The sequence below is a fragment of the Gobio gobio genome (genome assembly GCF_949357685.1).
Source record: "Gobio gobio genome assembly, chromosome: 1".
Lineage (NCBI taxonomy): Eukaryota > Metazoa > Chordata > Actinopteri > Cypriniformes > Gobionidae > Gobio > Gobio gobio.
In genome coordinates, this window is record NC_137097.1 from 41,064,663 (window position 1) to 41,090,573 (window position 25,911).

General features: G+C 42.1%; 1 protein-coding gene across 2 annotated transcripts in view; it reads left to right on the forward strand.

Annotated features, from left to right (window-relative positions):
- The first annotated feature begins 46 nt into the window (after positions 1–46).
- Positions 47–25,911, forward strand: part of mgat3a (beta-1,4-mannosyl-glycoprotein 4-beta-N-acetylglucosaminyltransferase a) — a 46,675-nt gene continuing 20,810 nt past the window's right edge. The window contains exon 1 of one of the 2 annotated variants that reach the window (XR_013816226.1): positions 47–225. Coding sequence is in view for 1 of the 2 variants with exons in the window: in XM_079812734.1 (XP_079668860.1) it covers positions 200–225 (26 nt within the window). In the remaining variant the exon portion in view is untranslated. The remainder of the gene's footprint in view (positions 226–25,911) is intronic. The other variant, XM_079812734.1, reaches the window with a different exon arrangement.

Genomic DNA, 25,911 nt, shown 5'->3' on the forward strand with positions numbered 1-25,911 from the left:
TTCAAATAGCCTATACTATACTTGCAAGGAATTTTCACTTAGGTTCACAGTCCTCGCGCATCAGCAGGGCGCGCGCGAGCGAGCTTGAGCGAGTTCAGTTAGTTTCCTGGCGAGTGTGGTCAACAGCGAAGAGCGCAAACACAGAGAAACGCTACATGCTTTGAGAACAAATGAACTGACGGACACATGCAGGGGCAGCATGGGGAGATCACATCTGTCTGTCAGGTAAGATTAAAAATACTTCACTGCTAACCCAAGCTGTGCTGGATAGAGATCCGCTCCGTTTTTTGCTGGTTTGGGGATGTTGTTTAGATCTCAATCGGTAATGTCACACTTTGTGAGCTGTCTACATACATAGAGATTAGACCCTACTAGGCAAATGGGTTTTTGCATGTTTCACCTAGTCCTATAACAGTGCGTGGTGGTGTTTTAAGCATAGTTCTCACATTTTTATATGCGCTATCAAATGTTAGGCTACATGTAATTTTCCGGGGTAAATAAATATTACATAAAATAGAGAGACCGAATGCTATTTTATTTAGTATTGTTACATATGTCCTATGTAATGTTCTTTAATACAAAAGAAATATAAATTTAATCAAGGTAGTATTTTTTTTTTTTACACATTTTTACATTTATTTAAATTAGGTAGGACTATTAGGCATTAGCTAAAAACAGAAAATCTTTGAGAAAAGGAAATGACACCAATTTTGGAAATGTTAATCGCCAATGCTAATATTGTAATGACAGAAAAATTAGGCTACTGATGTATCAGTCAGGTTTCAAGATTTCACACTGAACCCCTTGTATTATGTTCTAAGTTATAAATTACAAAAACATTGACTGGACGCACAGAATACCGCACACAACATATTTTAAAGTTTGCGTGAGACGTTGCTATAGCCTTTTTTCTCTTTTGTGTCAGCTTCTTGTGTCAGTTGGATCATCACAGCAATAGAGTGGTACAGGTAAGACATCAGTGGCCTGTTGCACAAAGCCGGTTTAGGTTTTAACCCAGGTAAGTTTGCAGTTAGATTGAGGAAACTCTAGTTTTTCGGGCTTATGAAGGTGGATTGGTTTTTAGCAGTTCATCACCAAACGGCTAACCTGCTCAGGAGCAGGTTTTATTCTGGGTTAGAGATCACTAACCCAAACTGGACCAATCAGCTGCGAGTAAAGATGCAATAAAGCCACACCCTGTAGGCTATCTCTCATTCCAAATTATAGCAGTTTAAAGTGTACCTTACCTGAACAACCCCTAACTGCAAAAGGTCCAGAATTTAAGTCAGTTTTTTGTAATAAACAAGTGTTCTTTTAAATAATTACGGCCAATAATTTGAATCTGGACCGCTGTATTTTTCTGATGTGTAGGCTAAATGTTGTGAAATAATTGCCTAATAATAGTATTACTTTAATGCAGCAATGATATTGCACAGCACCAAGATCTTCTCATCTGAGCTGCCTGCGGTCTGTGACTGGGTCTGTCAGGGCTGGACTGGTAATCTGGCATACCGGGCATTTTCCCGGTGGGCCGACGCACTTTGGGGCCGATACAAGGTTATTTATTTATTTAATTTTTTTGCCACGGACTGGCCCATCATGCAGGGACAGCGGCCCATTGGTTTGTCTTCTGAATTGACATGCCAAAGCGAGAGAGACCTTCCCTCCTCCATATTAGGCGCTGTTTAAAAATTTGGGCGCATGAAACTGCAAAAGGCGAATATCGACGAACGTGCGCTGCGTTTCTGCTGCTCTATGAAGTGATGAACCGGCACTTTGACTCCGAATGTTGTCTTATCGTGTGATATGGGAACATTAAAGGTTCTGTGGTGAATCAGCTGAAAACAGCCGCGACCATGTAAATACATCACGAGGTAAATTGGAAAACAGCAATACACACAACTACAAACTTGTCACTCTAGCACAACCAAATTCAATAGTTTATTATTATTTATTTATTTATTTTCGAAACCATAAACCTATGGTAATGAGGAGCATGATTTTACCTGTGACTACCATGCCCATACAGTTAAATGAAACTGACCTACAGTTAAAGTCAGTTAAAATGTCATTACACTCTAAAAAAAAAGGTTCTATATGGCACCAAAAATGGTTCTTGGCTCGTAATCATAGGGAAACCTTTTTTAGTGCTATATAGCACCAATTTTGGTGCTTCAGTGGTTCTTCAGCGGTTCTTCAGCGGTTCTTTGACTAAGGTGCTATATAGCACCTCTGAAGAACCGCTGAAGAACCACTGAAGCTCCAAAATAGGTGCTATATAGCACTAATAAAGGTTCCCCTATCATTACGAGCCAAGAACCATTTTTGGTGCCATATAGAACCTTTTTTTTTTTTTTTTTTGAGTGTGAGTAATTAAATTATAATTAAACAAAACAGCTTTAAAGCCTGGATCCCATGCATTAAAGGGATAGTTCACCCAAAAATGAAAATGATGTCATCATTTACTCACCCTCAAGTTGTTCCAAACCTGTATGAGTTTCTTTGTTCTACTGAACACAAAAGAAGATATTTTGAAGAATGTTTGTAACCAAGCAGAGAGAGCAACCATTGACTACCATAGTAGGACTACCTCAGGGAACGAGGGTTACATCCGTAACCGAGACGTTCCCTTTCGTTCAGTCACTACGACGTAACGTTAGGGACTAACGAATGGGGGTCCCAATATAATCCCGCCACTCAGCTGTCTTCCAGTGCCCTGCGTAAGTGTGAGTACCCTGTCGTAAGACTAGTACGGACGAAGGACTCCCACTTATCACAGGAATACCAAGGTACACTGGGATGCATATTCCAGTGAGGAAATGCCAAGATGCCTACCCGTAGGGAGGACTTAGAGAGTACACATATGACCCGCTAAGGGCTGCATATGGGAAAACTCTAGGGTACCAGCCGAAGGTGGATTTTTAACCCTAGGGGTGGCGGGGACACGCCAAGGGAAGAAACCAGCTCACTGCGGAGACTTACGGTGAAATACACGTGTGGGGGTCGCCGGAGGGGAACCATGCACACGGGGCACCTGGCCGGACATGAGGGTCTGGGCTCGAAAGGGCAGACTGAACTGATGTCGGCGTCGACAGTGCTGGAGGAGCTCAGGGCTCTCGGGGAGCTCACCTGAGGAAAACAACCGCACGTATCCAGTCCGTGGAGTGGAATGGCGAGCAAGCGAAGACACCTGAGCCTGGTCCATTACCGGCCCCTCGGGGGGGCGAGTACATAGTCGGACACTGGCTCCACCCGGAGATTGTAGAATCTGGCGAATGTGTTAGGTGTCGCCCAGCCTGCAGCTCTGCAGATATCTGTTAGCGAGGCGCCATGTGCTAGAGCCCAAGAGGAAACTCAAGCACGGACCCGATCGGGCATTTCCAGGGGTCTTCTTGGCGGGAAGAGCACCAGGTGACGAAGAGGTTCCACTTCAACGCATAGGCATGCCGAGTGGACTCTGCCCTAGCGGAAGTGATGGTGGCGACCACCGTAGGTGGCAGGCCACTCAACCCTGCCGCGTCCCGGCCAGGAGCCACACGTGGAGGTTCCACAGGTCGGGACGCGGGTGCCATAGGGTGCCCCGTCTCTGAGTAAGGAGTCTCAGAGGAATAGGCCAGGGAGGGGCTGTCGCAAGGAGTATGAGTTCGGGGAACCAGGTCCGGCCGTGCCAGTACGGGGCGACCAAAAGGACCTGCTCCTTGTCCTCCCTGATCTTGCACAAGCTGTGCGAGTAGGCTCACTGGGGGGGACGCATAATTGCGTTGGCCCCGCGGCCATCTGTGCGCCAGTGCATCCGAGCCGAGCGTGCCCTCGGACAGGGAATAGAACAGGCTGCAGTGGGAAGAGTCGTGGGAGGCAAACAGATCTACCTGCGCGTCCCCGAACTGTTCCCAAATCAGCTGGACCGTCTGGGGATGGAGTCTCCATTCTCCCGGGAGAGGCTGAAACCCGCGAGAGCTCGTCGGCTGCGTGGTTCAGGACTCCCGGAATATGGACAGCACGAAGGGACCTCAGGTGCTTCTGACTCCATAGAACGAGATGGCGGGCGAGTTTGAGACATACGGCGGGAGCGTAGACCGCCCAGGTGGTTGATGTACGCTACTACGGCCGTGTTGTCTGTCCGGACAAGCACATGTTGACCCATAAGCAACGCTCGGAAGAGGTGCAAGGCGAACCGAACTGCCAGCAACTCGAGGCAATTGACATGCAGGAGGCGCTGGGGTCCTGTCCAGGAGCCCGCGGCTACTTGTCCATTGCACATGGCACCACAGCCCGTGGCAGAGGCATCCGTTGATACAACAACAACAACATGCCTGGAAACTCGTTCTAAGGGCACACCGGCCCGTAGAAAACTGAGGTCCGACCACGGGGTGAGCGTCTGTAAGCAGGTCCGAGTCACTTGGACCCGGAGCGTGCCAGACTGCCATGCCCATCTCGGGACTCGATCGCGAAGCCAGTGCGGAAGCGGTCTCATATGAAGCAATCCGAGCAGCGTCACCGCGGCTGCAGATGCCATATGCCCAAGGAGCCTCTGAATAGTTCAGTGGAACCGCACTCTTGCTCTTGATTTGACGGAGGCAAGTCAGCAGAGACTGCACGCGCGCGCTCGCTCGTAAGCTGCACGCACATGGCGACTGAGTCAAACTCCAACCCGAGAAAAGAGATCCTCTGCACGGGGCAAAGTACTCTTTTCCCAGTTGACCCGAAGGCCCAGACGGGCTAAGTGGTGGAGAACCAGATCTCTGTGTCCGCGAACCTGCTCTCGAGAGTGACTCAATAAGAGCCAGTCGTCAAGGAACTCAGGATGCGAACCCCGTGCTGCCGGAGGGGCGCAAGGGCTGCCTTGACAATCTTCATAAAGACGCGAGGGGACAGAGATAGCCCGAATGGGAGGACCGCGTACTGACATGCCCGCCCCTCGAAAGCAAACCGTAGGAACGGTCTGGGTCGAGGTAGGAGGAGACATGGAAGTAGGCGTCCTTCAGGTCGATCGCTGCAACCAATCGACCGGACGAACGCATTCGAAAAGGCGTAGGCTGTCAACATCTCGAACGGAAAACTGTGTAGGTAACGGTTCAAGATGCGCAGGTCCAGGATTGGTCTTAACCCACCGGTCTTATTGGGTACAATGAAGTAGGGACTATAGAACCCCGACTTCATTTCGGCTGGAGGGACCGGCTCGATCGCACCCTTCGCCAGCAAGGTGGCAATCTCCGCACGCATGACGGGGGCATGGGCCCCGGTCACGGTATAGCGGACTCCCCTGTAGCGGGGAGGAGCCTGCGCGAACTGAATCGCGTAGCCGAGCCTGACGGTCCGCGCGACCCAGCGGGACAGCCCCGGAAGCTGAAGCCATGCTTCCAGAGACTGCACCAACGGGGTCATACGGACGGGAGACGTACCCAGGGGGGGGCAGCGAGGCAACGTTACCGGCCCGGACAGGGGAGGCTGTTTGGCGTCCCGGGGTCGGGGTACGGTTAACGGCTGCGTCCTGACAGAGGAGACCAGGGAAGGACGCACGTTCCACTGGGGTCTGCTCTGCCAGGAGGCTGGCGACAGAGAGGGATGCGAGTGGCGGGACCCGTGGGTGGCGCACACCGTCATCACCGGTCTCTGGGTCCTCAGAGACAGGAACATGAGTTCTTCCCAAGCGCTGCTAGCCCGGGGGCCAGCAGCGGAAGGATTTTCCCCCGGCCCTCCACCGGGGGAAGGAGAGGCCCTGCTACCATCCCCTGGGAAGAACTGGAACCCATCTCTGAGTTGTCCACCTCCAGCCTGGCGTTTAACCAGTCTGGGGAGCGGACTGGGCGACATCCTCAACCACCTCCACGGCGCGGCCCAGGTGAAGGCTGCTGCTGGGGCCGGGCGGGAAGAGGGAGGGCGCCCTCGGCGGCGAGCGGACTGAGGCGACTGAGCCGGCGGCTGGTGCAGCAGCTGGCCGCCGGGGCAGTACGTGTTACAGCCTCAGTCTGCTCTGGGGCGGCCGAGAACCGTTGGGCGCAGCTCTCAGCCGCGCAGCCGAAGAGGCCAGCCTGGGATATGGGTGAGTTGAGGAGGCGGGCACGCTCAACGTCCTCCACATCACCAGGTAAGGCCAGGTGTTCTCCCGGACCACAGCTGTGGACATCGCCCGACCCAGGGAGCGTGTGGCCACCTTCACCGCCCGGGGGCGGGATCAGTTGCGGCACGCAGCTCAATGAAGAGCCCTGGGTCGGCTCCACCCTTGTGCATGTGCAAAGGGGCGGCGGCCTGCCCGTAGCTCTGCAGGACCACGCCACCGAAGTAGACGAGCCCACAGGCTTTGGGAGGGTGCTTAGGACAGCCACACCACGCCACGTCAAAGCCCTCTGTGGACACCGTAGTGCGCAACAGAGAGTTCAACAGTGTACCCTAGGCCGCGGCCCCATCAAGGGCAGAGAAGGCGGAGGAGGCCACCAAACGGTCGCGGGAAACACAGGGACTTCCGGGACCGCGTGATCTCCTCATGCACCCCGGGAGCGAAAGGCATTGGGGGCGGGGCCCAACAGCTGTCGGGTGCCGCCCCCAAAAACCAATCGCGCAACCACGAGACTTGCGGCTGCCCGAGATAACATGGCTGTCAACTTTAGGTCGGATCAGGCAGTGCTGACACACCCGGAGGCGGAGCACAACCTAATCGTCATCCCCAAAGGACTCCAGCCCACCTTGGGATGCGGCGATCGACATCTCACTGCTATCCGGAGCGTGAACTGAACGAACGGGGCGTCAGAGACGGGCCGTTGATTCAGTCCAACACTCGCGGGAAGCGATGTGTAAGAGGGGGGCGTGGCCCAAGGAATGAACGTCGAGGTTCTTAATACCACAGCACCGCCCTCAGGTCACCCTGGCCACCAGCCAAAGTACCATCTCACTCGGGGACGGTAGATTGGGGTGTGGCAGAGGGGACTCTCTCTCCTCACGGAGATCATTGAGTCTCGACCGCGACATCGCGAAGGTCACGTTCCCGCAATGGAAACGTGACACATCCGCAAACATTGCCCGAACGTGCTGAAGCCCAAACACGCTCGAGCAGTGAATGCGCCCATAGACAGCAGCGGAAATCGATCGCACCCGGAAGTGCACGGGCGAGCCGTCTTGAAAAAGACGTGCCACGCGCAAGCTCTTTTTGTGAGAGGAAAGCCTCGCAGTCGATGCCGAAGCGCCCAGGGAAACACACACCAGCTGTCAAACGGACCACTGCGCAGATCAGCAGGCAGGAAGTATGCGATCACTGGAACGCGCCGTTACACCAACACGGACTGGAAAGCTGCTCGTCTCGAAGAAGCTGACAGAGTCTCAGAAGGCTGTAGGAGTGAAGAGGTAGGTTCTCTTGGCTCCGAAAGCAGAAACATAATGCGATATTGCCACGTACTTCCTTATATACTCACGCGGTGAGGCGGAGTTACGTATACAAAATCCGCATGCCCTATGGCATTGGCATGCCATTGGGCGTTTTCTCTAAGCTCGAAGATGATAGGCTTCTAAGCGAAACCCCCATTCGTTAGTCACTAACGTTACATCGTAGTGACTGAACGAAAGGGAACAAAGTAGGCAGGCTTTATGTTCACTGAAGCTGCTGAGCTCAAATTCCAGCGCGACGCTTCAGTTAAATGGTCATAAAGTGCGAGATAAGATGTAAGTTGCTACAGTAAACATTTCATATTTGGCAGCTGTTTTAGGATTGAAATGTTAAACTACCGATAAAAATTATCAGGCAAACTAATAAACCTTTGTCTAATTTCGCCATTTTTAATTTAAAATAGGTATATAAATACGTATATAGTGTAGGCTACGTGATTTAATGTAATAATTAGCAACTGTCAATGTGAGAGGACAAGAAACATTAACGAATCCGTTTTCTTCATATAATGCATAAGATTAATAATGAATGTGTACATATTGTGAATTAATAAAAAAAAAAACTCTTAGAAAGTGTCTTAGAAAGTGATTAATAAAGAATATTCATAATATAAATTTACCCTATGTTTTGTTGACTGCTTTAGGAGGGGAAGAGAGGGCAAGATCAGGAGAATGAGAGAAAAAGAAAGAGTGATGGAGATGAGGAGAGAGCAGGAATTGACAAATAATCTACTGCCCACTCACTTAGTTTTAAAGCTATTTCTCAAAATTTGTTTGGCCTTTCAATTTCTTAAAATGCACATAATGTAGATCAGAGAAATCAAAATGTCCTCGGGGGAGCATATATAATGACATTTGCAGGATTATATCAAAGCACAAGAAAATGAAAGAAACAAACTGTAATGCTATACAACAACAAAAAAGCTGTTAATAACTGGGAATAATTCGTTGTTAATAATAACTGGTAATATTAAATAAAATATGGACAAATGTGGTATTTTGTGGAGGTTGAAACTATTACAATATAAATAATTATCTCTAATGTTCAAGAATCCCGACGTGCAAACTAAATCCAGCGGTGTAGAGTCATCATTAATTGACAACGCTGACACTAAAGGGAGCGAGGATATTACGGCTACGTCCGAAAACCTAGGCAGCTGCAATCTTTTTTTTTTAAATAAGTTCTTGTCAGGCCAGTTTTTATTTCCATTTGTATTCTATCCAGTTGATCTTCCTTCTCAATTGTTCTATATATTCTATGTTTTTGTCCCACGGCTAAAAAGAGTTATCTAAAAAGAAAAAGGGTGATGCATCTGGAAGTTACTTTTAACAGGCCCTCAATCAATGCCAAATATAGCTCCTAACAGAGCAGCGAAAAATAACTCCAACTGAAATGCAGAGGAATGGAGATAAACAGAAGACAGGTGTTTCTTAAGCATAATTGCATAAGAAGTGGCCATGCAGTAAATTCCATGTCAACTCAAGTTGGTTGTTACGTGTAGTGGCTGTAATAAGCGCATGAAGAAGGAGAATCCAACAAAATCACTATTAATTATCAAAACAATCAGGCAGGAGTAACCACTGTAAAACACAACCACAATAACATAACCAATATCAAACAAGGTACTGAATGATTTAAAAGCTTTGCCATATACAATAAAAGGACAACGGAACAGGTGTGGCACTACATTAACACAGATGGGCAGTCATAGAAAACCCCAAACTAAAACACAAACATACACCGGAATTCCAGAAAGCAGGTTCCCCAAAGGCAAAGTAAACGGAACAATAATCCCCGCCAGGGAGGTACCTGGGTATGTCACATAAACTGCTTTTTGGAATACCGCCCTGGCAGTGGTATTGTTCCATTTACTTTGCTTTTATCCAGAGTGCTTTGCAAAGCACTGATTGAACACAGTTGCATTATGTTCTGCAGTTGTCTTGAGTAGTTCAAATGCCTCGATCAAGGCCAAAACAGGGATAAGCTACTCCTAAGAATGTATGATTATTCACCAGAACACAAACTTGTGAATCGGAAATGCCTGGTGGGTATTCCACAGCGCAGGTTAGGTTGGATACCTGGGTGTGTTTAAGAGTAAGTAAGCAGATAACCTCAACTTTCCAAAAACTGAGGTAATTTACAGGGTAGTAGCCATAGCTACTCACTCTCTGGACATATCCTGCTCTGGAGCAGGTTATATTCCAGGGTTAGTTTATTTAAGAGGTATTTAGATGTGTGTTATATAATTAATATAGTTATATTAATATAACCAAACATGTTTTATAGTTACAGTTATATAATCTACAATATTATATATTAATTCCAAAGCACTATTATAACAAGGTAATGCTTAAATGTTAATTCAATTTAAATATATTTATTTTATTGTCATCTCACACATGGATCTGCATTCAATTAATTAGCATCAAACAAACAATATAATCCTTATTTTCAGTGAATAAAGATTACTTATTAAATGAAAAGATTGAATAAAATTATTGCACAACCACCAGGTGGCTATTTGCACTAAATAGGTTATGTAAATCGCCATCAAACAAAGAATGGCACTTTTTCTTAATGTCTGTTTCCATGGTGACTCTGTTGAGAATGTCTTGTGTGTTAGTGTTGTGCCAAATTCTGACCCCCTGCCAGATTATTACCCCCCTAGTATTGGTAGGTTTTTGGAGTAGGTGTGGGGGAGTGGTTAGGATTAGGGGTGGGGTTAGGATTAGGCAATCAGGTAGCCACTTCAACGAAGGGGGTTATAATTTGGCAGGGGGTCGAAATTTGGCACAACACCAGGAACATACTCTGAGTTGACTGAATTTACTCCCGGACTCGTTTTTGGAACCAGCATATATACCTTGAGTGCAAGGTTTGGGCTAATCCGAGAGTTCAGGGTATATGTGATGGTCAATTAACCTTGCTCTCTGGACTACCCCTCTGAAGCGTATAATATTTGGCTATGCAAGCTCAATTTGTGACACAGTTTGCACTATTGCACTATGGGAGGCTGTTGCAAGGTCGTAGGGTGTGTTAAAGTGAAACTCTACTATGTGCAAATTTTATCTTGTGTTGCAGCACTCAGATGTAGACACCCTTACACAAAGTTACAAAATATGTCAGCAACGCAGTTCATAATGCAAGTATACTTTGCATTGTCAGTGTTTTCTCTTTCAAGTTAACTATTCTCATGATAGTTTTAATCGGAAGTTCTTTCCATCCAAGTAAATTACACCAACATGACAAACAAAATAATTGTATATATATATATAAAATTGTGATTTAAGGGTGCTCTGATTGCTATCGGCCGATAATCGTTTTGGAATGATTAATCGGTGGTCTCTAAAGGCCGATCTCATGCTGACATCTCAAAAAGACACGCGCCTGCCGTGGTCCAAGAGAGGTGCGGCATGACATACAACGGCACCGTCTCAATCTCTGTCCGGCTCGGGTAAAATAATTATAATGATGAAGGTGAGGTAAAATTCATATTTCTTTATTAAATAGCTAGCTTACACAGTCATTTGAAAACTTTCTGTGAGACATTCTGTTCATTTCACTGCATAGGTGACGCAGGAATTGTCACTTGCACAACCAATGCAGTGCTGGATTCTCACTAAAGTTATAATTTGCATTTATTTTTAAGTCTTGCCAGTGTTTAACCCCTCAGCACCTCAGCTCATGAACACTCAAAGTGCACACGCATAGGCCGCCTCAACAGATCGCGCTTAAGTGGTCAACAAACAAATGTATGGACAAAATTACCGTCTTGACGAGTATACACGTAAACAACACAGTCGGTTTTGTCTTAAGTGTAGTGAACGTATACAGTTGAGAACAGATTAGATCCTTAAAGCTAATAATACCTCCTGCTGCTGTCTCTGTTTTTTCTTTGTCTTTTGTTGTTTGATTTACATTAATGGCACTCACTGCTCTTGAATGACTAACTTTTGTAACCTTAATTGTAAGGATTAACCGGTATTGAATTTATTCAGGGAAGAAGACCATCCAATATTATTTTACGTTTGATTCCTTATTAAATTTCTTTAGTATTTCTTACCTCAAAACTACTGTTAGACCTACCTGAAAAAAACTTAAAGCACTGTTTATTTTATTTGTATCTTTATTCTATTTTCTTTTCTTGTGTTACTGCTTGTTAATTGTTTTGGTTATTTTATTACTGACTGTTTACTTGTCTTTTTTGTGAATTAAATTCATAGTTTGAAATCAGGCTTGTAAGCTATTGTGCAACATTTTCCCCATTGTAAAAAAAAAAAAATGCACTGCATGATTAAACATTTAGGTGAGATAATTATATATTTTTTTGAAAAATATCTACAAAATGGCCCCCTCCACCTCAAATAAAAAACACCCAAGGGGGGATACAAAAAAGAAATGCAGACCCTGAATAAATGTCTCGTCTGTAAAAAAATCCTGATTGGAGCATCCCTATAAATAATTCTACATGATAAAAAGAACGCTTCAAATAGATTAGTATCGATGATCTGTATTGGCAGATACTGCTTCTTGTGATCAGCGATCGGTGATCGACTCCAAAAATCCTGATCGGAGCACCCTAACCCCAAACAGAACCCTGTTTGAAATATTTGATATTTCTAACTTTAGTAAATCCAGTGAATAATTCTTCCTCAAAAGCACTCATTGTGTTCTAGGGCTGCAACAGCGAATCAATAAAATAGATTATTTTTGATAATGAAAATAGTCAACAACTAATTTGGTTATCGATTAGTTGCATCTGTGCATTGTGCTCAGAAACCCTCAGCCAGTCACGTCGCTTCACAGTACTGAATAACCCATTTCTATAGACAAAACGCATATGGAAAACAACGAAGGACACAGAGTGAGCTGCAGTGGATCAAAAACATGATCCAAGTTGTCCAAAACATGCTTTATAAGCACTTCAAACAAAAGCGTTTTCTGCATCTTGCCCTGTTGTGCTCTGACAGATGTGTGTGTTGTTTAATGCCTCTGTCTTTACCTAATTACATTTTATGGTTATATATCCAGTGCTCGAAGTTGGCCGGTACGCAGAGCCTAATTTCGACCTGTACCCGATTGCCTAATCCTGACCAAACCGCCACACCTAATTCTAAACCTACGCAGCCACGGCTCGTCTGTATGGGCAAAAAATATTCATCAAAACACAGACCTCTATGTATAATTAATTGTAAATGTATTCAGCATTCTGCAACAAATATTTTTGGGATTTTCTAGACTATTAAGTCGTAAAGTGAGCAGGATATATTAAAATGTATTCTTGATACCGGCTCACCGGCCCTTCTCACATGTTGCTAGTACTCTGACCGCCCACACTGCCACCCCACCCAGGTGTTTTTTTTTATGAGAAATTAAGTATAGGTTTAAAATTCTGCATGTAACACAAGTAATCATATTTATAAGAGCAGTAACAGTAAAGGTACATGCCTATTAACCCATAAGAACCCGGACCAATTTCTCCTTATAGGAAAATTATGGGCCATATAAAACAGGCTTAATGGACCACTTGTAACATGTTTTTGAAATACAACCCATCCTTGTGAAAGATCTGTTATGTTACATATATGTGACATTGGGCATTTATTTCTCAGCTTAAAAAAACATTTTATCAGGTTTTTTTTGTGCTAAATAACCTTTTTTTCAGTTTATTTACTTTTTCACAACATATATCAAAATTATGCATATTATTCAAAATTATTAATGAAACATATCAAGCCATGGACGGATCTTCCAACACTTATCCCCTGCTTGCCAATTTTACAAATCATTGTTGTCAGTGAAATGTAGACATGCTAGCAGAGTCTTAAAACGGTTGCGTGACATGTTGTCAGCCATCATGGGACACCTTGTGTCATTTTCCCAGGTATGCACGATTTCCTGCCATTTGGTGCAGACCCATGCACAGATCAATATCAATCATTATTTCCATTTATTTAACAGTGCTGTTAACATTCTTCTGAGTTCCAGATTTTATATAAAACATAGAGAAAGTATATAACACAAACAAATTATTGACTCAGCTAAATTAATTGAGCAGTTCATCAACATTTTTCTTAAAGCTACACTGTGTGATATTTTTCCCTATCTAGTGGTAAAAAGGTATATGACCATCCAGAGAATTTTAGTTTCTGTTCCTCTCAATTCTGATTTCGTTTTAACTCCTACGGTGGCCGATTTAGTCCAAGATTAACATGGCTTCCAGTTCGAGCTCGTCCACATTCGACACGGTGCCATCCATTGTTAAAACACGAAAGGCGAAGCTTGAATTTACGGGTATGTCCCTCTTTGGCTAATGTACTTTCAAGATGGAGGGGCAACATGGCGACCCGCATTCAAACCCCTTACCCGTATGTATTTTCAATGGCATATTATAAACTTACGAGAATAGGCTACTTTATTACTTGAAAGAAGTAAATATACATTAATGAGCACATATATTTTTGAAAGAACTAAGTGTTTTTAGCTAAGAATAAACTAAAAAAGTTACACAGTGTAGCTTTAATGTGACAAATACATCACATCAAAATTCCTTCTACTGTTGTAAGGTTAACAGCCCGATGTGACATATGTCACCACAATATTTTCTTAACTTGTTTTATATCAATTTGTTTAAGAAATGTATTAAAATCAGGTTAAGTGTAATCTATGATATGCTATTAAAACATTAGGATTGCTGCATGGGTTGAAGCATACCTTTAGTAACAAAAACAAGCGTTTTAAAAAATTGCTTTGTTTTATGTTTATTATCATTTTTTATTTAGTCGTTTTAATATCCGCTTTAAAATAATAAGCAATCAGCTGTTTTTAAGTTTAGTTTTAGTTGATGTAATGTTTGTAATGTATTGTAACCCTTTTTTAATTATAATGTACAGCATGCACTCCCTAGATGGAGTCCTGTTGTGCTCACATAGTAAGAAAACCTGTGTGCAATTCAGTTGTATTGGAACCTGTAATTTCAGTTTCAAGTTTTTCAGTTTCAAGTGAAGCATGTTAAGCATGTAAGAAGACATAATGGGCCCTATCTTGCACCCAGCGCAATTGACTTTGTACACCGACGCATGTGTCATTCCTATTTTGCACCCGCGCAAAGCGCGCTTTTCCCTCCACAGAAGCACGTCGCTAAACTAGTGAATGAACTTGCGCTACCTGGGCAGTTCAGCGCAAAAAAGGAGGCGTGTTCCGGCGCAAACAATCCCTGGTGCTATTTTGCTGTTCCATTAAACAATTGCGCCACTGACCAGAAAAAACCTAGGGCCCTATTTTAACGATCTGAAACGCAAGTGTCAAAACGCGAAGCGCAAGTAACTTTGTGGGCGGGTCTCGGCGCTGTTGCTATTTTCCCGGCGGGATAAATGGCTCTTGCGCCCGGCGCAAATCTAAAATGGGTTGGTCTGAAGTAGCTTCATTATTCATAGGTGTGGTTTGGGCGTAACGTGAATAAACCAATCCGAGCGTCATCCAACATTCCCTTTAAAAGCAGGTGCGCAAGTTCCATTATGGATTGCTATTATTATGGCGTATTTACCAGGCGCACGCCAGGAGCGGTTCACAGCCGAGGAGACTGATGTGCTTGTTAGAGCAGTGAAAGACAGAGAAGTGAAGTTGTAATGTTGTACATTATGGTTAAGGTGATTTCACAGTCTTTTTTTTTTTTCAGTCTTTCAGTTTTTTCAGTTTTTCAGTCGATTTTTTTTCCTGGTTCTTGACGGACAAACCAATTTGTCAGATGTCCTTATATACATATATGTCTTGCCACTATTGGGCAAACAGTTCTTATCCTTAATTATTACAATTAGCCTGAATCATTTGTAAGCTAGATTTATGCCTATTTTTTCACATCTTCGTGGCACACCACAATGATTTCCGTCATCTCATGTGTTAATATTTTTTTAGTGTAACAATTTATGATTTGCAAAAATAACTGTTGCATCTGTGTAGATTACATGAGCAAAGTGTATGCGCGTTGTGCACGCTATACATTATGGTCAAGCATGCGCCCTTAAAATAGCATAATGAACAACGCGCAACGCGCCACTGACTTTAGACTAGGTTTTTTCTGGTCAGTGGCGCAATTGTTTAATGGAACAGCAAAATAGCACCAGGGATTGTTTGCGCCGGAACACGCCTCCTTTTTTGCGCTGAACCGCCCAGGTAGCGCAAGTTCATTCACTAGTTTAGCGACGTGCTTCTGTGGAGGGAAAAGCGCGCTTTGCGCGGGTGCAAAATAGGAATGACACATGCGTCGGTGTACAAAGTCAATTGCGCTGGGTGCAAGATAGGGCCCCTAGTCTAAAGTCAGTGGCGCGTTGCGCGTTGTTCATTATGCTATTTTAAGGGCGCATTCTTGACCATAATGTATAGCGTGCACAACGCGCATACACTTTGCTCATGTAATCTACACAGATGCAACAGTTATTTTTGCAAATCATAAATTGTTACACTAAAAAAAATATTAACACATGAGATGACGGAAATCATTGTGGTGTGCCACGAAGATGTGAAAAAAATAGGCATAAATCTAGCTTACAAATGATTCAGGCTAATTGTAATAATTAAGGATAAGACCTGTTTGCCCAATAGTGGCAAGACATATATGTATATAAGGACATCTGACAAATTGGTTTGTCCGTCAAGAACCAGGAAAAAAAATCGACTGAAAAACTGAAAAAACTGAAAGACTGAAAAAAAAAGACTGTGAAATCACCTTTACCATAATGTACAACATTACAACTTCACTTCTCTGTCTTTCACTGCTCTTACAAGCACATCAGTCTCCTCGGCTGTGAACCGCTCCTGGCGTGCGCCTGGTAAATACGCCATAATAATAGCAATCCATAATGGAACTTGCGCACCTGCTTTTAAAGGGAATGTTGGATGACGCTCGGATTGGTTTATTCACGTTACGCCCAAACCACACCTATGAATAATGAAGCTACTTCAGACCAACCCATTTTAGATTTGCGCCGGGCGCAAGAGCCATTTATCCCGCCGGGAAAATAGCAACAGCGCCGAGACCCGCCCACAAAGTTACTTGCGCTTCGCGTTTTGACACTTGCGTTTCAGATCGTTAAAATAGGGCCCCAGGTGTTCAAATCACAATATTAAACTTGAAACTTGAAGAGTATCACTTAAAACAATTGGTTAAATGAAAGCGTTTGAACTTGAATGAAAAACAATGAAAAGCGGAATAATGTGGGTTCTAGAACATTCCGTTATTTAGAAGTTGAATGTGAAAGTTCTTGTGATCAGGAAACACCTGCTTGGAGCCAATAGCTCTGGACATGATTGCAGTTTTTTTTAAAGAACTATTTGGTTTCTGCTATATTTCTCCTAAATGGTGAAACTCCTTTGTTTGTGTGTCTTTTTGTTGGAATGCCAGTGAAGTGGATATAATTGATACCCATAACAAACCAGAGGCTCAGATATGGCGACCTGCTATAAGCTTATTTGTGTCATGTTTGTCAGTTTGTCGTCTTTCACGTTTCTGTTATCTTTTCTATCACTGGCTGTACGTGTAAGAATGTACAGGAAAGGGTGTGTTTATGGATTTCCTTTGAGTGACATTGCATAAAGACAGTCTGAATAAAGTTACCTAAACTGAAGTGTTTTGGAAACCATGTTTGATTTGCAATAATCAGCTTTATACAGACGTATTAAACAGCAAGTGGCCTCCGTGTGCATGTTTATTTAGAGCAATAGAGGATTTAGTACCTGTTTTACTAAAGTGAGCATCACTATTACTGTTGCTTATATTATTAATTCCAAGTGTGAAGCTTTGCAGTGTAACTCTTCTTATACTATTTGTGCTATTGACATGATTTATATGAAATCATGTGGCTTTTTGAGGAGATATGAGGTGTTACTTTTGTAAATAACTTGTGATTTCCGCCTGGAGGTTGATAAAGCACAGTGTTGGGGAAAGTTACTATGAAAAGTAATGCATTACAATATTGAGTTACTTAGTTACTTTTTAAGAAAAAGCGCTATGTTACTTTTGCATTAATTTTATATATATATATATATTTTATATATATATATATATATATATATATATATATATATATATATATATATATATATATATATATATATATATATATATATATATATATATATATATATATATATAACTTTTGGCACACATTGTTTTGGTTGTGCTCCGGTGGATGAACTGCGGATGAATATGGTTCTCATAACTAAAAAAAAGAGAGACATTATCCTACTGCTCATAAAACATACACTATAGGCTTATAGATAAAACCAGTTTAGATAGAAAGGATCTCAAGCTGACAATAGCTGAAGACATTACTGTAGCTTTACCCATTAATAGAGAGTACTTTGTTTCATCAACCATAATGAAATGACCCTTCACAATAGATAATGCTTTACAATAAACTTTGTTAAGGCAGGAACACACCAAACTGACGCCAAAGAACTATAGCGCTGATGAAAGCCGACTGTGATGTCACCTCGCGTCCTGAAAACACAGCACCTGAACACACCAAAATGACTACAGGCGACTGTCAACTAGCATGCGTGTTCTGCGCCTACGTGTGAAAGGAGATAACTGTCTATTTAAGCAGATATATTTGTCTATATTTGTCATTCAAAAAGGGAAAGCAAAACTAAGACTGCAGGTATGTATGCAAACCATAAACAAAGCAGTGCTTGCTTACCGTTTTGAATATCCATCCATCCATCTTCTTCCGCTTTATCCAGGGCCGGGTCGCGTGGGCAGCAGTCTAATATCAACCACGCTAATCACGTTCCTACAATTATTACAGCCTTCTGTCTGTTCAGTTTTGATTCACTTGCTCGCTTTCATCACTTCTGTACTGAGTCGTTCGCTAAGATGATTGTATATGTTGAATTGGTCAAAAAACCCAGGCGACATCCGACTATATCTGAGTGGTGGGGAACAATCAAAAACGGCCTGACGTTGTCCGATGGCCGACTGCTGGCTTGGTGTGTCCCTGGCTTTAGAGAGCTACATATTACAATTGAGTTGTTCAATCAAGTCAAGTCACCTTTATTTATATAGCGCTTTATACAATGCAGATTGTTTCAAAGCAGCTTTACAGTGATAACAGGATAATGCAACAGAAATTGATTCGGCTGTACATCCGCTCTGGAGAAAACAGTGATGTCATCCAGCTCAGTTCAGTTCTCATATAGTGTCAATGTGGGCAGATCAGTAATATAGTTGAATATTTAGTGTCCCCAACTAAGCAAGCCAAAAGCCAAAGGCAACAGAGGCAACGGTGGCAAGGAACCAAAACTCCATCAGGTGACAGAATGGAGAAAAAAACCTTGGGAGAAACCAGGCTCAGTCGGGGTGCCAGTTCTCCTCTGGCCGGCCAACAAACAAACAGTGTATGATTATGATTCTGGCAACATTACAGGTGAAGCTTGTGATTCGGATCGCGTGTCAAACCGCCAAACTGCTGAAATTTGGCGATCCAAACTGCTGATTCGACTCACTGATTCATAACGCTTCGAAGCTTCATGAGGCCGTGTTTTGAAATCGTCATCACTATATAAGTTGTTATTTAGGGTTTTTTTGCGCACAAAAACTATTCTCGCCGATTCATAAAGTTATTGTAGAACCACTGTAGTGAGATGGATTTTGTAACGATGTCTTTAGTACCTTTTAAGGGTCTTGAGAGTGTACCGTGCATTGTGCCAATGGAGGCCTTTCAGAGCCATCAGATTTCAACTAAAATATCTTCATTTGTGTTCCGAATATGAACGGAGGTCTTACGGGTGTCCAACGACATGAGGGTGAGTAATTAATGACAGAATTTTCATTTTTGGGTGAACTAACCCTTTAAGCATACATGATACTAGATAATGATCTGAGATGTCGTCAGTAAATAATAAAATACCTTACTCACCTGTTGAGTAATAAAAACACCATCTGTGTCACATTTACAACATTTCAAATCCCTGTTTTTGCCATCTCAGAAAAGTCAAGCCAATGTTGATTCTGGTTTTATTAGGAACTCTGTCGCATTTTTGCCAGCAGACTCTCCTCTGTTCTGTTTTTGTTTTTTGTTTTTTAAATGGATGATTCCCAGAGGGTCAAGATTTAGCTGCTACGTGTTAAACTTTCTCGCTCCTTGTGACAACTAACCTTTCCAATCTCACACCATATGTAACGGGTATAGAAATTATACTGTTAAAATGTATGTATTGTGAAATAGAATTCACACAAAATTGTTCATGTACATATACCTGATGTAGCTGCCTGATCGAAATGACTGCTTTCCCCTTTAATTGTTGTGATGAGCCAACATAATTTCCTGTTCTGTCTCCTCCTCTTCCCCTTTGCACTGTAATTGAATGGGAGAGGTGGGTTTTGTTTCTTTCGACCTCTGATAATCTTATTTAATCTTTATTAGAATTGTTGCTTTTATATCTATATCTTCACTCCAATTTATGTGTATATTATTATTTTACTTGTATGATCATTTGTTATTTTACCCTTTTTGAGTTATATTTTGCACAAAGTGAATTGGTCATATTTATTTTAAAACAAGGGCAATTCACTGGCTGCTTGTTTGTCAGGTATGTTTTCTCTGTTGTATTATTGTCTTGTTTACTCAATTTTACCCTTTTGAATTGTAATTGAATGGGAGAGAAAACAAGGACAAGTCACTCTCTAAGAGGCTGCTTGTTTGTTATATCAGGGAGAGGATTAAAAGATCCAGTGAAACTGCTGCCTGCTATCCCGTGTCTATGTCTGATAACTCCACAACACTACACAACGCAGAACCCAAGTGTTTCATAACTGGTGTCGCTGGCAGCGCATAATGCTTGGCATCGGGTGTCACCGATCACGCATACACATGTCAAAACAGCCGGAGCAACTTTTCTCTATTTCCTGCGAAAACCATCCCGCTTGGACTAAAATGTGTAAAAAACACTTATAATAGGCTTACCATAGTGAATCAGGGTCTAAGACAAAAACACGTTTTGGAAGATGGTTTGATGATGTATTGACTCATTATGTAAATATAGTTAATTTTGAACAACAAAAAAAGTAACACAGTGTACCTTTAATATATAACTTTCATATAGAATCTAAAAAACTTGTATGTGCAATGCTATCAAGCAGAGGTGGACAGTAACTAAGTACATTTACTTGAGTACTGTCCTTAAGTACACTTTACTTTTATCTGTACTTTACTTGAGTATAATTTTTATGGGAAACTTTGACTTTAAAGGTCCCATGGCATGGCATTTTTCTATTATTTTATAATGTTTCCTGAGGTGTACTTATATTGTTAGTATGACTTTTACATCATAAAATGTCATAATTTAGAAATAAAAGGCATTTTTTCTATACTGCTGTTTGCCCTGTGGCTGAATGCCCTGCTTCAAGAGGCGTGTCTGCTGTGAGACTTCAGTAAAAACGCCCACTGTTGTGATTGGCTGACATCTTTGCATTTTAAATGAGCGGAGGGGGCGTGGTTTAACGAGGTCTACGAGGCACGAGCAGGCACGAGCTGCTGCCAGAGAGACGGATGGACCTGAGTTCACTTCACATCAGTTCTCAGCATGTCTGAACTGTTGTAGTTACAGCATATACTTCAGGTTATTAGTTTATTTCAAGTTGGAGGGGCTGTCACTCATGTCAGAAAGTTAGTAACTTTAGTAAATTATGGATCAGCGCTGACTGGAGACGCGAACCGTTTAGAACGATTCAGTCCGATTTGGTGAACTGATTCGGTTCACTAAAAAGAACTGGTTCAAAAGAAAGATCGTTCGCGAACCGGACATCACTAACGTACCAGAAACTGAGCTCAGCGATTGCTAACAAAGTTATTTATAGTAACTACTGAGTTATGAGAGCGCTGTCAGTCAGCGCGAGTTTATTGTGTTTGTATCTGAGAGTTCTGAATAAACACGAGTCCCAGTCACACCGAGTCCGTCTTCATCATTATTACCAACTTTGTAACATATGCAAAGTACCATTACAGCTGTCGAGATGAACGAGTTAAAAGTAAGTGTTGATAATAGCATTATTTTTAAAATAAAATAAAAGCGTCAGTGCGTTGAGTACACAGCGCAAACAAAGACACAACAGCAGTAATCGAATGTAATCCAGTTTATTGTGGGGCTAGGCTGGCTAGCCCAGATATGCTCACGCTTACCCCCCTTCTGCTTAATCTCACGCCGCGTTTGGTGCCTCCGCTGTGGGCCAGATGCAGTACTGGGGGTCGGGGATGTTGAAGGCCACCGGCCAGTGCAGCCCGAGCTTCGGCGTGTGTGAGGTTTATCTCTAAAGAGATGTGATGTTGAGCAGAAACTTATGACTGTATGCACATTTTAGAACCGATAGACGCGACGAGGACGTACAAAAACACTGACTCACAAGATATAAAAACACGAAAACACCGTTCTGTCGGGAGAGAGAGAAGCTGCAGTGTGTGCACGAATAATAAATAATTAGCTACACATCAGAAATCACTGATCACAGATCAGAAGGAACTGAAGAAAGACTTCTGTTTTCATTTGTACATCCAAACACTGAGAAACTGCCAGCGTTCACTCGTTCACAACCCATGATCATCTCTGGAGCGTTTGCATGGGCGTGACAGATTCTCTGGGCGGAGGAAAGGGAGGAAACCGTTCCTGCTTGGACATCAAACCAGGAGACTTCAGGATTGGCTAGTCTGGCCTGTCATTTTCTCAAAGGCAGAGAGAGACAGCCAGAACTCGGGTTTACACCGATCAACATTTCTATCCACTTGGGGACAATATTCAGGCTAGGGGAACTCATATTAATGTTCAAAAACCTCATAAAATGAAAATTTCATGCCATGGGACCTTTAAAGGAGCTGTATGTAGGACTGTGGCCAAAACTGGTACTGCAATCACTTTCAAATTACTGTTGAGCGGGTCTCCCCTCTCCCCCTCCCCCTGACTCGAGGTTGCCAGATAGGCTGCAGGATCCAGCAGGAACGTAGGCTGCTACAAGGAGCTTTCAATGGCAAGTGACGAGGTTTTTTCTTTCTGTTAATTATGTTTGTGCTTCAAGAGCGATGTTTTGTGAAGTAATTATGAATCGCAAAAATTTACTAATGGCGATTAGCCAAATATAATCATAAATATGAATGCTCGTATGTGACAGTACATTCCCACATGAAAAAATACTATAGTAAAATTACAGCAAAGCTAAATAACATTAGCAATGGTCATACAGGTAAACTTGCAGCATGTTTTGTCCACTATATATGCGAAGTACGAATGAGGAATAATTTTTACAGAGGTAACGTTAGGCTACTGTCTCAAATACGTTTTCACATTGCAATAATAAGCGTGCTAATGTTGTTTTCCTCAGCGTCCTAGCATAATGACAGAGAAACGGGCTCTGATAATGCATTACTAATGTTAGCAATGACGACTCGCCGGTTTTATTTACCAAACAATTCCTTTATACCTTTTCATTTCAATGACCCACCTCCTCCATCTGCGCTAACCTAACGTTACTTTGCACGAACATGCATAACTTTGTTCGACTGTCATGAATATTTGAAAATGTCCATTTACATTAAGTACAAATTAGCCAAACATAGATTAACCTTACCTGTCCAGGAGAAAATTAGCAACGTTGGCATCAGTCTTCAAATTATTCTCCGTTTTCAGCCGTCTCCATCTTTCAAAGGCATCTCTTATACAAATCCTTGTTTTATTTCGGACACTGTCACAACGTTTTTCTGATTCATAACGAGGTTGTTTAGGTTTCGTAAAGTTAGACATTGTTTATCCAAAAAGTTTGTAGCTGCAGCTGTGGTAACTAGAGCAGAGCTGGCAACCCGAATGCAGAAACACTACTGACTTCGTGATTGGTAGACAGGTGGAGGGTGGCGCTTCAGGCCAAAACACAACATGTCAACATCAACATCCGTTGAGGGCTGCAACTTCACTTTTAAAATGACAATATCTTGGCCGGACAACCGTTGTCAGTGATATAAGTATTTGAAATTAACATGATTTCTTAATGTATAGTGACATATCAGGGCCATTTTATGATTAATTGAAATACATTTCTTTCATACAGTTCCTTTAACAATAAAAACAAAATAAATCATTTTTGCTTATGGTTTAACTGAATCATCGAAGGTCAGCAGCAAGTTCACTGGTCAATAAAGTGAGATTAAATGCATATAAACTTGTGTAGTATTCTGATTTTGCATTTCACTGATTTTATTCATTTTGAGGAATACTGAATCTTTTTTTGTGCAAATGAAATTAGTAAATGTATGCTCATGTTTAGTCTAGAACTACAATAACCTGTTAACACACAAAGCCTTTGCATTTACTCCCAATTCTTCTCAACATGGGGATGAGAGAGCTGTCTGTCAATGAATGGAAAAACAAAGGGAATTGTGTTACTTATTTAAAAAAATGTAACTCTGATATTGTGTTGTAAATTTTAAAGTAATGCATCTACAGTCAAACCAAAATTTATTCAGACACCTTCAACATTTTCTCACATTATCACAGTTTATTTGCTATAGTTTAGAAAATGAAATGGTAATAAAATATGACAAGAACTCAGAGTTAAACTGTCAGAACAAATTCACCTTGATAATGTCAGATAACTTTGATAGAAAGGTATGTCATGGATTACAATCATAAACCAATCAGCTGTTAAATTTAAGTACACAATTAGATAATACCAATTTAGGTCAACCAATGACCAAGCAATGCTTAATTTTGTTCAGTCTGTGGTGTAAAAGATTTCATTTGCAATTAAAGAAAAAACACTTAAGCAAAACATGGTCAGGGCAAAGTGTCTGAATAATTTTGGACCCAAATTTGTTATCAATTTTACTGGTAGCCCACTGTATGAAGATTTTTTGAGTTTAATATGTCACAGTTTACTTTATTTTGCTAAGAGACAGAGCGGATTTAGGCCACGCCCACAATTTACCTTGGCAATCCAACACTCTCCATTGACTTTGTATTGCGGAAAGCGGCCTCTTTGTCATTTCTGACTTATAACAAAAAACAGAACGATGTCTGAAAGCTGCTATGTGATGGGGTGTACAGCAAACAAGCTAAAAGTTACTTTAAAAAAGTAATCTGATTACGTAACTCAAGTTACTTGTAATGCGTTACCCCCAACACTGATAAAGCCAGGGAAATAAATCCCTTGCCTTTAATTTAGTTTTATTTAGAGATGCTCTATGGTCAAAGTTACTATAAATTTATATTATTATTATTATTATTAAATCATTTTAATAAATAATATTATTAAATCAATGTATATAATGTACCATGGTCTATCTGAATACTCGATTCTGATTGGCTGGAAGGTGTGCATTAAAACCGTTTAATGCACAGTAGTTCCAGTCATTTTAATCACCGTTCTATATTAATATAATTCCTGGGTAGGAACAGGTAATCACACACGCGTCTCTCTCGCTATAGGCTAAGTCAATCAAATTAGTGTAGTATTTCCGCACTACATTATCTGTGTGTCCGATTCAAAGCGGGCAGAATGGTAGATCTAACAAGCCAAAACTGACAAAAGTAACAGTCAATGTTACCCTTCCAGTTAAATATTGTGCTGCAAATATCAATAACCGGTTTAACTTGTGCTGACAAACAGAGCCGGCTCTCCCTATAAGCGAACTAAGCGGCTGCTTAGAGCCCCGCCGCCACTAGGGGGCCCCCTAACTACAGATTTCACTCGCCAGCGTCACCGCAGTTTATCACGCAAGACGCTCAATTCGCGTCATTCGCACCGCGCGAAAAGCGCCTTCCGCGCCGCGGGACCTCTAGACGCGCGTCAACGCGCCTTTCCATTGACTTAAAACATTGAAATCAAATCACTCGCGCCAGACACTCTATTTGCGTTTGGTGTGAACGCAGCATAACGTTAGCTGTCCGTCGATTATGCTGAATCAACATTGCTTGCGCTATGGTCCAGCCGTCGGCCCCAGCTCTGGGCTACAGACCGCGGAGAGACAGACCCACCTCCTATGAATGTATTTTCTTTTTAACAGTTAACGTTACATGACCTACACTAGTTCTGGGAAAGCAAAAAACGAAAAATCTTTGTCTCAATAGACGCTTATTACAATAAAAAATAGTTTAATTATTGAACATTCGAGAGAAAGAAAATAAAAAGGAAGAGAAAGAGCAATCATTTGACAGTCAAAATCAAAATGAAGTTTAAAATAAAGCGGTTAAATACAAGCTTTTTCTTATGGTCTTAACTGAATAGGCAATTAAAGATTATTAATAAATATTAATCTATATACCATTATGAAATATTTTATAGCCTATATTGTTAAGCTAAATCGCCCAGACCATTTAAACCTAAAGAAAACACAGTGTCCTCTCTGAAACATTATTGAATGATGATCGATACAAGACACCTAAAAGCAAAATGGATTTGTGGTAAATTTTAGTAAAGAACACTGTAAAAAAAAAGCAGGTCCCCAATTGAAAATTTTCTAGTGAGCGATCACATCTAAATTTTTCAGTTGGCCAAA